Source organism: Crocodylus porosus, unplaced genomic scaffold, assembly GCF_001723895.1.
Source record: "Crocodylus porosus isolate Cpor-Errol unplaced genomic scaffold, CroPor_comp1, whole genome shotgun sequence".
Lineage (NCBI taxonomy): Eukaryota > Metazoa > Chordata > Crocodylia > Crocodylidae > Crocodylus > Crocodylus porosus.
Genome location: NW_017728943.1, coordinates 120,642,934 through 120,655,654, shown reverse-complemented (window position 1 = coordinate 120,655,654; position 12,721 = coordinate 120,642,934). Strand labels below are relative to the sequence as shown.

Below are 12,721 nucleotides of genomic sequence, written 5' to 3'. Positions count from 1 at the left end.
AACTTTAGATCAAACCTGGTTGTCGACATATTAAAAGCTTAAAGCCAGAAGAGAACAACATCTGACACACAGCAAGGTCAGCCGACTCACACTAAACAGTGTGGCCAAAAATCCTTAAAAAACCCGTGACTATAGGTTCTATTGTGCTATTTCTGGGTTGACTGTATTCATGTTGTTATAGTATTTTGTGACTGAGTTTCTCTCATTAACCTGTATACAAACAACGAAGGGTCAAGTTCCACATCCAGCTATGTGCAGGACAAGACAAAATGAACCTTTAGCATCAAAATAATTTTGAATAGCTTTGTTGACATACCTACAAAAGGTGAGATGCCCCACACCCAGGAGGAGATAAATATGTCAATGTGACAGCAGGCTGGGGAAGCAACTGTAAGCTCCTGACCAGAACAGTCTGAAAGTTGAGGCAACTGGAAAAGTTTTGGGGAGCTGGAGAGCCTGGAAAGGGAACAGCTGAACATCTGGGGTGCTCTGGGTTGTGTGGGCTGGACTGGGAGTGGAGAGACTGCTCAATCTCTTTGGAGGGGACAGAGACCTTCTGGGTGCCCTCTGCCCCAAGAAATGCCTTTACTCAAGACACCATATATTGTGCTGCTTGGAACTGTGGGTTGTACTGGGTCGGCCCAACAGGAGGTTAAGTGTCTCTCTCAGGAGCAGACTGGATGCTAGCTTTCTGAATCAGGGCCATGGAGAACCAGGCAGGGCAAGAAACTGCAAGGCCAGGATCTTCAGTCAGAAGGATCCAGGGATCCCCCTGCTCTAGAAGCCATGCTTCTGGCTTCTGGGACTACCGTCAGCAATCAGACAAGACCATGGTGGTCTCAAGCAAACAAACCCCTAGGGAGATGCTGTGACACCAACTACAGCTTTGCTAAAATCAACAACTAAAAGTTACAGCAAAACTGAAAGTTAGTAAGGGTGTATGATTAATAAAAATCCTTTGGACAAAAAAACTGCTATTCCTCCCACAGACTCAGTCATTATAATAGGAAAATCCAAAGAAGCATACACTGACAGCAAAAGTAAAAACACTGGAAAGGAAACAAAGCCATAAATAAATATACTGTTCTCAAATAGAAGTGTGTGAAGTATTGAAAGCTCCTGTTCACTGCCCTTAAAACCGCTGCACCCATCTGCTCCCAACCCACATCCTGTTACCTACTAAAGAAAACCCCACAACACTCAACTAGCTCAAACCTCTGGAATCAAGAAACACGGGGTAAGAGTAAAAACTTATTCTTAAACATGAATACACAACCTGAAGATTCAGGAAACAAGTGGTGGACTATAAAAAAAAAGGATGAGTCAAAACACACTGAAGATGAAAAAAAAAAAAGTGTCACTTAGCAGAAAAACAACTCAGCATCACGGAAACTACTGAGATCATAAACCCCCCTCCTCCTCTTTAATCACTGTTGTTATAAGTGAAGCCTGTAGCATTAACCACAGTTAAAGTTGCCCAATACTTCCCATTATAAAACCCTGTTTTCAGTTCCTAATAAAAATGTTGCCAAGCTAACTGATCAGTTTAGAAATTTCTAAACCAGATGTTTGCCTCAGCTTGCTTTTTTTAAGTTTTCAGCTAAAATCCTGCAGATGTTTCCAAGATGAGTGCATTTTTTGGTTCACATTTAAAAAGCCTTTACAACTGGCTGTCAATGCCTTCTAACACCTTCACAGTAGGGACTTAACATCTGAACAGGGGTATCTTGTCTCAGCAGTGTACTTCTCTCTGTTTGCAAGAAAGTTTCCCCAAACTCAGGTGAATTGTGAGCCTCTGAAAAACACAGTTCATATATGCTCAGTGGTGACTTGCTTGTCGGCTAAACTGTGAGGATGCCATTTACAATAGGTATGCTCCATCCTCTCACACCTCCTAGGCGTCAAACGGGGTATACGTGTGAGTGTATGAGCATGTGTGTGCTATCCTCAACATTGTGATAGAGAATACTGCAGTCCAGGGCAACACAGTATGCAGGGCTTCCCCTGGAATGGCTCCTTCTAGCACCTGGGTAAGGTGGGGCATTGTGTGCTTTGCCATATAACAAAGAAGGTACACATTCCTATGGGCACCTGGACAGCACGGAGAAAATAGACAGTCATAATGGAAATACAGAGGACTGAAAAATGAAAAGTGGTAAGAGGCTGGACATCAGCTGAGGGGGTTTGGAGGCACAAGCTAAGATAGAAGTGGATGGCTGGACCATTATCAAGCACTGAAAAACTCTTCTGAGAACCTGGAAACAAAGCACTTACTTTCAGTTATTGGGAACCCTTGACAAACTCTCTCACATCTTCCTATTAGTTCATGTAAAAATAACATCCTACCAGATATTACATTAGCTGAAGTGTGATGTGGATCTAAAGGGTCTAACCAGCTAATGACCAAAGCTGGCGTTAAAGGTAGGCCAGAACTTAGCACACAAGTCCTGGGTGCTCAGTAAAAGTGGCACTGGACCAGAGGGAGGGAGCTCAGAGTAGCCTCGAGAGAATGCACTGTGTGTTACTGCCAAGACCCAGGTTAAGCCCTCCTTTGCTCTGCAACTGCTGCGCAATTCAGGGCTTCAAATCTTTGCTCATCATACAACTGCAACAGTTGCAGGACCAGGGAAGGGTTCACCATGGCTCCCCAGGGTGACACCTCTCTTACAGCAGCATTCTGTTCCATGTGACGGGAGCCTCCACTTCGGCACCTCATGGTACAAACTTTCTTTGCCCAATATGGATGTTTTTGTTGTTTGGATTTTGTTTTTTGCCATTGCAGGCAAGGGTCCAAAGTGGCAATTTCGGGGGTTCCTTCAGTTAACAAGTACCTATAAATGCAGGGGACTAGACCTGATAGCCCAGGAAGCTTCTTTTTCTAGCCCCATGTTCCTATGATTCAGTGCACAGGATGCACTGGACTCTGAAGATGAACAAAGAGTTGTGCAGGGAACGAGGCAGTTGTCTGCATGACTCTTTTCTCACAAGCTACAAAAGCTGGAAGATGTGTACTGAATGCCAGAAGGTATTGCAAGAAAAAGAAGAGACGGTATCTTCGTCAAGGCAATTGATTGTCACCCTGTGTTTTTGTCCCTTCTTCAGCCATCAACTACTATGGGATACCAGGCAAGTCTCTTAAATCAAAAGCTTCCCGCAGTTGGGTATTGCACGTTCGTTTCCTGGGTGCCAAACATAAGACACTGGGGGCTAAATTTAAAGTGCAGAGTGATCATAACCGCGACTGAAGTCAAGTTACTCTTTGAATACATAAAGCATGAAAAATGCTAAGTGCACTGCAAAATAAAACAGGCTCTATGTCTCAGGAGGGACAATTAAAGAACAATTTTGACAATTTTGTTCCTTATTTCTGTGCCTTAGTTTTACAGCTGTAACAAGGTGGTTAACATCACCTCATTTCACAGGTGTATTGTGAATCACAGAATTACTGAGAAGTAGGCCAGACAGAACATATCAGAGGAGGGGAAAAAATGAATTAACTGTATGATCACTAAATAAGGCAGGGTCCCTACAGAAAAAATAGTAAGTAATCAAATAAACAGACAAAGGACATACCAAAAGCCAAACTAAGACTGCATGGTCAACCTCAGCAATGGTATTCCCAATATCTGAGTACTTGACTTTGCATGAAAATTCCTTCAATGTAAATTTTAATATACTTATATAATGAAGCACAATACATTCTAGATGCAATGTTCCTGCTTATGGAGAAACAGAGTAAGGACAAACCCTTACATTCTTAGGGATCCATTCCAATCTTGTTATGAAAAAAATAACAAAATAAGAAACATGATAGAAGAGTAGGGTTATCTGAACTCTTATGCTTAGTGTGTATCATTAAGAAACGCTCTAAAGTTTAGAGTGTGCCTTAATGCTTTACACTAAGCATAACTTACAGTGTGTTATTCAGTGTGAAATGCCACACTTGCATGTTAAAGCCAGGTTCAATGTATCTCCAGCCCTTTATCTATGCCCATCAAGGTCACCTGCTTGAGCACTGTCTCCCCTGTGCCTCACTACCTCTAAAATGCAGGATGGATGTCATCATTTCTTTACCTCACAAGAGAAAATGGCCTGAAAATAGTACTTTGTGGCCAATATAATAGGTCCATCTCAAACTACTAGGTCTAAATGGCTTAGCCAATATGCTATAGGCACGAGCTGAAAATACAATGCAATTACAACTGCTTCTTCTCTCTTATTTATGGCCAATATAAATTACACATTACATACAGCTCAGTTATTCTAAATCTGATATTAATATGTACTCTAATCCTGGAAGACTCTCTCTCAATGAAGTAAATTGTTCACACTGCTAAAATTTAGCCTGAACAGAACATAAAATGATTTTCCCTTTAATGAGGGAGGCTGGGAAAATTAATAAACATCAGTCTACTTCAGGTGCAGTCATAAATAGTGAAAGCTATAGTATACACTGATTCAGGGTTTTTTCCTCCACCATGAGCTCTTGTGACATGCTAGGAAAGATGCCTATGCTCGGTCTCCACTACTGCTCCCACGTTTAACCCTGCCCCTATTTTACATACTCCTTAAAATAAATAAATAAGAAAACTCTAGCAGACCCACCATTTCAAACTGTCGTACCTTCACTGAAGAACTACCAGGATTCACAGGAACCATCCTGAAACTACTTCACTCAAAAAGCAAGTTTCCCACAAGCCATAACAGACTTCAACAAGATCCCAAACACTAAGCACCTCTCCAAGGAGGCCGGACTTGAAACCATGGATGTCAACAACCTGTACAGTAACATCCTGTACCATGAAGGCTTTACTTCCCGCCTGAAATACCCACACACACATGGACTACGCTTGGATTTACAACCACAAGATACTGCACAAATTCATCCATTCACCTTCATCCATAATAATTTCACTTTCACCAGACATTTCCGCCAAATCTTGGGTAGAGGAGGTACAGGGACAAAACTTGGACCCCAATATGCCAAACTCTTAAAGGCGGCTCATGGAGAGGGCATTTGAGAAAACTGCCCTATCAAACCTTTATTATACCTGTTATACACAGATGACATTAGCACTGATTTCTACCACAGCTCCAACCACCACTGCCCTTCTATTAGATTCTCTGGAATACTTTTACACTAACATCAACTTTCCAGATGCCACAATCTACATTCAGAATGGCATTCTACAAAGCAGGGGTTTTCAACCTTTTTTAAGGACTGTACCCTTTCTGGTGGATACAAGCAAGGGGAGGGGGGCTCCCCAGCAGTCGGCTGACAAGGTGGGGGAGGGCCCCCAGCAACTGGTTGTGGTCAGTCGACTGGGGGACAGGGGGGTGCTGCCACCATGCACTGCTGCCATGCCATGTGGAGGCAGGCAGCAGCAAGCAGTACACTCCCCAAGTACCCTTGCTTCTCTGCGCTGCTGCTGTGTACCCCCTGGGGCCTTCCCAAGTACCCCAAGGGTTCACATACCCCTGGCTGATGACCTCTGCTGCAAAGTATTATATGCAAACCACCTACGGACCACCACATTTATCTCCAAAAAACTAATAATCATCCCAAACACACCAAGAGAGCTGTAACTTATAGCCAGGTCCTCAGAGATCATATTTGCTCTGATGAAAATAGTCACAAGCCTTCTTTCACCAACCTTTCTGCAGCAAAGACACTGCAGAAAAGAAATAAAGTGCATTTCTGAATGAACCACCCAAATACCTGTGCAAACCGAATACAATACAGAAAGCAAACACCTGCTAACCACAAACTCCATGTTGGAACCTATAAGAAAGTTTGAACTATAGCCTGTACTTGAAGAGGACCACACTTTGAGAGAAATATTCCCCCAGACACAAAATATCATGAACTAAACAGAAAGAGTAGTTTTATAGCTCATTACAATTACTTGCTCCCTCTGTTAACCTCCCTGCGTGCCATAAGTAATAAAAGTTCTCTTCCCTTCTGAATAGTCTTATCCATTTACATTTGGTAATTACCATACATACCTGAATCCAAGATGACTTTGAATTTAAGGCAATCCTATAATAATTAGATTCTATACACAGAAAATGATTTGTTATAATTTTCCATGTATAGAATCTGATTATTGGAGGTTGATCTTAATTTGTTGCTCCCCCACCTCTGTGGTAAGGAAGGCAGCAGCAGGGGAGCAGGAGACCAGACCCCTCATCCGTTGTCCCTCTGCCTCTGTCCTCCCCTATGCCATCTGCCCTCCAACCCGTCTCGAGTGCCTGCCCCCCACCTAAGCCTGTGCCTGACCCACCACTCCTTGCCCCACTCCCTGTGTCATGCTTGCCCCACATTCCCCACTCCCTGCTCCCCCTGCCATCTGCCCCTCACCCTGATTGCTTCTGTGGTGGCTCTAGCTCCAAGGCAGCCAGCCATGGCAGCAGCCCCGCCACGCAGAAGCAGCAATGGTAGATCTGGGCCCAGTCATGTTGGGCCCAGAGCCCAGGCCAGAACCACAGTCAAAAGTAAGCAGCAAGGGATGGGGGAGGTTGAAAGGGGGGCAAGCTGTGCAGTCTCCCATGCTGCGCATTGCAGGTGTCTTCTGTGCACTCCCTCACCACCATAAGGTCTCTCCTGCACCACCCAAACTAAGTGATCTCCCTGGCACTCCCTCCCACCCTGGTGGGTAGGTGGCTGCTGCAGCTCTGGCTTCAGCCCACCTTCCCCATACAGATACTCAAATTTAAGACAAGGCTTCCCCCCTCATTCCCCACCCCTGTTAACTGGGGGGAAAAGCTTGTTTTGGATTCAAGAAATAGGGTAGGTTTTTCTGTTTCAACTTTAGTATGTTAGCAGCTACTCCTGGTAGCTTCTCTTTGTTTCACAAGTTTACTGTCCTTCAAGTCACTATTTCAGTGGTTCTCAACTTTTTTTTTAACCTCAAAGCATCCCTTGTTAGACTTAAGGCATCTCTTGGAAAATGCCAACTTTCAGTTTTCAATCTTTTTTTGCCTACAGAAAAACAGAGAATTTTTTCTGTTGCAAAGAACTTACGAAGACCACAACAGGTCTGAATGTTTTTAACATCATGAATTCCTTCCTGGAATCTGAGTTTTGTGAATCATGTTTGCACACCTAACAATTGTGCAGGACCCTGCAACACCCTTGAAAGGATCTCACAGCACCCTACTTGAGAATCACTGAACTATTTTCATTTACACAATGGAATTGAAGGAAAAAAAAATCATAGCTATAAACAGCATTTGGTTAAAGTGGTATCTGCTTCTTTTCCAGACCTGAGGAAGGGCATTTTGTGCCCAAACACGTCCAACTATACAATTAGCCCAGTAAAAGATATTACCAAACCAATCGTGCTTAAGGCTTATGAAGTCTGCCATAAACTCCACAGCACAACACATTTAAAAAAACAATGCTAATCAACTATGTTTTTGCATGAATTACATTACAGAAAGAAATAAAAAAAAACAAAACCTACAAGACTACATTTTAAATAAAATTTCACCCTAAACCACTAGAACAAGTAAAGAGAGGGGATGCCCCTAAATGGTAACAATTACTCACTTTTATAATATAAAACCCAAAGTCATCTTATGCAAATTTAGAATGCTACAGGAACAGAGATGTTACACATTTATGCCTCTGAGTCACCTAAAAGTTGAGTAAAAATCGTTAAGTGGACTCAGTTTCTGAGCCCCCAAAACAGAAATTCACATGCATTATTCCAGCAAGTACATGAAAAATATTTTACACCCATGAAAATATGGTTAAAATTATACTAATTTATCATTTGTAACATGCAAATAAAATATTCAGTGCTGAAACACTGCTACTTAGAAGAGAAGTTGCCTTCTCACTGTATCCATGCCAAATCATGGAAACTAAAGACTATCTGGGTAGTCTCAGATAGTCCAGAGCTTGTTCTTCATTCAAAAATATTCCACTTAAGGGACTTGGCAGTTAAGGTCCTCAGGGACAGAATCAACTCTTCTTTTTGGGCAATTATTAAGAGCAGGAAACCTTTTATGATCAATATCAAATTAAGTTCCCAGCACAAGGATGACAGTTCAGTACCTTGGATTTTTTGGTCCGCTTATTGTCCTCTTCAGCATCAGAATGCCGGTGCTTCTTCTTCTTGTGCTTTTTGCCCGAGTGTGAGTGACTAGCTTTAGATTCCTCTTCTTGTTCATCCAGCATAAGATTGTACTTGGAACTACAGCAAGTAGTTAAGGACCATACCAGCACTAATTTGGTATTAATATATGTTAAAAACAGGAAACGCTCACAAAGCAACTGTACCCACCCTTGACCACAGGTGTAAACATTTCGAGGGCCAATATTTTCTTTAAAATGAAAAACAACACATATATAAACAAGATATTGAAGTTGCCAAGAGTAAAGTTAGCTGAACTCTGCTTAGAATGCATTACTCTGCAGCAGGAAGGTTGTTAACATTTGTGTCATCTGAATGTAAAACACCCCATTATGACCTGATGGTATTTTTTCCAAGACAGCAAATGAACAAGGCAAAAACATTTCATTCCAATCTAGCAGAAGCCAAAACATTTGCTTGAAAAATTAGAGAAAGTGTAATTTTTTTGTTTTCATTATGCCTAGTTGGAAGCCTATTACATTACAGGTAAAGGTGTCATGCAGGTGAAGGAATAGGTAAGGATACTCTTGCTTTGGTTTAGCTTTCTCTTTCAGAGATAACTTGGAAGGTTTATCAGATTCCTTTTCATATTCTTTAAAATCATCTTTAGTATATTTCCCACCTGCTCAGAAGAAAACAGCATCAGTCATACATTCATCTCCCCCTTACAAAGCCAGAAGAGCCACAGGCATACAACACACATTCCATGGAAAAACTGCCCTCTGTTTACTTTATGGCTACGGCTTCCCCAACTTTCATCATTACTTTAAAAGAACATACAGAAGTTGCCAGCTCCAGAAATGGCCTTGCAATTTGGATGACCAAACCAACTGCAACACAGGAGTGATCAGGCCACAATTTTTCTTCTTTTCCTAGTTCTGTATGCCAGAGAAGATCTGACCAAGCCATTGTTTCCTTGCTACTCCTTCCCACTGGATGCAGAACATTGGCAAGATCACAGGACACAATGTGGCAATTGGTTCTGTTTTTCCTTTTTTTTTCTTTTTTAAAGGGCTGGAGCCAGTCCTAGATTGATCTACTTAAAGCTTAAATTCCTATTTTCAGAATTAAACAACTTATTGCTCCATTTTGACACCTGAAGGAAGAGATACTGTGGGGGGAGAGAATCCCGCTACAGATGCATACTTTTAAAATCCTTTTCATGAGTTTATATTTACAGAGGTGCACAGTGGATTTCATTTTTCATACTTCCCACATTTACTTTAAAATTAGCTGCTGCCATCTTATGGTGTTGGCTGGTACTGCAAACAGGAGTATTAAATGTCAACACACTGCAAGGTATGTCTGTACTGTGTTTCTCGGTACTCTCAGAGATGCTGATTCTCTTAATCAGGCCCTACCCATCTCCTTCTGCTTGCACACAGCAAACCCAGACATATACCAGCAAAGCCATTCTGTGGGTGCCTTCCGAGACCTCTGTTGCCAGCATACTTGAGAGCAGCTGTGACAGCACACCCAGGTAGATTCTCTGCTGCATTTCCAGGTTTGACACATGCGAACAGAAGCAGATGGATGGGGCATACGTGAAAGCATCCTTCCCCAAGAGCACCAGGGCATGGTGGAGACAGTCTCAGTTTTAATCCTGCAATTATAATTGTGCACTGAGAAAACGACAGAAACCTAAAAGGAAGACTGAACTGCAGTTCCATGCAGCTAATAAAGAATATCCTAAAGGAACCCTTTTAAACCTTGGGTAAACCTTTATGCCCCCTATTACGAAGGAAAAATATAGCTGATTTAGCAGTCTGCTTAATTATCACGTGCAGCCAGTAACACTATTCTATTCCCTTAAAAGACAATAAAATTTGTAGCAGAACTGCTTAGGCTACACAACAATTCTAGTTTAGAAGCCCTATTCACTAGCTTAGCGTGTGAAGGAAGTGCAAAAATAAAAAAGAGTGACAAATAAAGCTACCTTTTCCTTTCCATTTCACCTTTGCAACAGACTGGCTAAAATCCACGTGTATCCTCCGGTCGTCTATGAGCACATTATCCATTTTGAAGTATGCTTTCTCACAGTCTTCCTCCTGATATTGATATTTCCAGAAAATTTTAAGTCAAGATTTATTAAAACGTATAAAATTATTCCTAAGAAATCAATGTTTAAATCCAAAGTTTAAATCCAATATCGGCACAGAGATGCCTAATAAATAAGCCACAAATGGGTGAAAATACATATTTCTGTTTCTAGAATGAGCTAAATTACAGAACTCTTTGCATCTCTCTTTTTAAGTATGATGACACCTTGTGTCAACTCAGTGCAAATGTTCCACTTTTAGAACAATCTATACTGGCATAAATGTATATAACTGTTGTGTGTTATGTTCAGAGAAATTAAGACAACTGATTTATTAAAGAGTATAACTCAGTTAGATGAATGGGTCTGATATACTCTTCCATTTCAGTCATACCACCTTCCTGCAGGTTACAGAATAACAATACCCAAAAAAGATTTACACCTTCAGAACAATATTTACTGCTCAAATCACATACCAAGGACAGCATGCTATTACTTGGTAACTGGTAAAAGTTGCTGCCAGTTATAGACACTATAATAGTGGTACTCAACCTTTTTGACCAGTGGGCCAGATAGACAGGGCCAAGTCCCTCCACAGACTGGATCCAGCTGGTGGTCCCAATCCAGTGCCTGGAGCAGGTGCTACATGGCCCCATCCGGTCGTGTGAAAGGAGGTGGGGGGCAACCCAACCCTGATCCAGCTCCATGAGGGAAGGGGGTTTGGCTCGGTCCTGATGCACAGCCCCAAACTGGCCAGGAAGAGGGGAAGGGGCCATGGCCCACTCATGAACCAGACGTGAAGGGGGAGGGGCAGGGGACAGGCATGGCCCAGCCCCAACCTGGCTGGGAGGAGGGAAGGGGCAATGGTCCAGTCCCACAGTGGGTGGGGGCGGGGGGTGATGGGAGCGTGGCCCTAACCCAGTTGCAGGGAGGGAAAGGGGCATGGCCCAGCTTTGTTCTACCACATGGGTTTAGGATTTTGACAGGGGGGTGGCAATATTAACTGCCACTGCTTTCCCCACAGTCAAATTTCACAACTCGTGGGAAGTTCAGTGGGCTGGATTCCAAGGCTGTTTGGGCCGCATTTGTTTCAGCACCCCTACACTAGAACATCATCTGTGCAATTATCCTTCATCTTCCTTCCCAGTTCTTTATCTTTTACTTTCTTCTTGCATTGTTTATCGTTCCATTTTTTCATTCAGGAAAACGCTTAAGTCCCACTGGCTCCAAAAACAAAATGTTCTTAAATTATCTGCTGAATAAAGATGTACATAGGCACGCACTTAATTTCTTTGCTGAGCTAAAACTGCATCCTCCACAGGCCACAATCAAATGAAAACCTTACCCGACATACACCTGACAATATTGCACACTGCCATTCCATCCAATGTGGAGAAAGTATGAGGAGATAACATAAACATATTGTATGAGTATTTTTATAAGCAAAATTTACTCACAAAATGCACAAGAACATACCTTTTCAAACTCAATGAAAGCATAACAAAGCGATTCACCTGTCTTCCAGTCTCGAATCACTTCACAGCTAAAGAATTGGCACAAAACGAAAATGTCAACACTTTTCAGTTTGAAAGCAAGTGTGTGCAACAACAATTTTAAATGGTTGCTGCCAGTTTAATGAGATATCTTTTGTGATGATCCTATAAGCTTTACTCACACAGGTACCTCTATGATTTTGATGAGTGACTAAAATTGAACTGCTTTGGTAAGCAACAATTATGCAAAATCACATGGGCTTTAGGATTATGTCTGACATTTTTAAAACAAGGACTCGGTATAAAACAATCTATTCCACCATAAACAGAGGAAGTACATTAAACTATGAACAATCAAAGAACATTTAACTAAGTTAAGCCAAATCAAATATATTAGATTCACTTTCTAAATTCCTGCTGAGTGTGTAAAAATAAGTCATGTGACAGTCTGGCAACTTTGGGCCAAAATACCCCCACCATGTCAGCCAGCAGTCCACTGCCACATGACATAAAAGGGAGTCAAGGTGCCTTTCCAGAGAGAACCAGAATAAGTGATGATAAGTGAAGTCTAAAGGAGACTGTTTACACTGCTTGGTTTTCCTTTAGGAACTAATAATTTAAAACGAACAGTTCTGCAGTGATTACCTTTTAATGGGCCCAAACCGTGTGAATATTATCTCCAGGTCTTCATCTGTGGTCACAGGATTTAGTTTACAGACAAACAGCACATTTTCTGGTGGCTTGATATTTGCATCTGGTAAGTCTCCCACCTATAGCACAAACAAAAAAGAAAGCTTTGCCATTCATTTTACACAGAGCTTCCTGCATTTCACTGCCTTAAGTACATTCATAGCACAAAATACCTGGACCAGGGTGTAGCAGAGAAGACAGAGAGGAAAAAGTGATCTGACTCAGAGTGCACAGAGCCCTTAAGGCAGTCAAGGCCTAGAGGGACACAGTTAAGGGATGACAAGCCCTGAGGCACAAAGGCAAGTGAGGCAGTGCCAGGAGCCCATGGACAAGGGAAAGGCCAGAAGCATCTTGCTCAA

The 12,721-nt window shown here is 42.1% G+C and overlaps 1 protein-coding gene across 1 annotated transcript in view; it reads right to left on the bottom strand.

The window, feature by feature from the left end:
- Nucleotides 1-12,721, bottom strand: part of PPIL4 (peptidylprolyl isomerase like 4) — a 33,453-nt gene that overhangs the window by 7,785 nt on the left and 12,947 nt on the right. The window contains exons 8-12 of the mRNA XM_019550099.1: nt 12,318-12,442; nt 11,656-11,722; nt 10,078-10,189; nt 8,667-8,763; nt 8,063-8,201 (exon numbers count right to left, since the gene is read on the bottom strand). Coding sequence (XP_019405644.1) covers nt 8,063-8,201; nt 8,667-8,763; nt 10,078-10,189; nt 11,656-11,722; nt 12,318-12,442 — 540 coding nt within the window. The remainder of the gene's footprint in view (nt 1-8,062; nt 8,202-8,666; nt 8,764-10,077; nt 10,190-11,655; nt 11,723-12,317; nt 12,443-12,721) is intronic.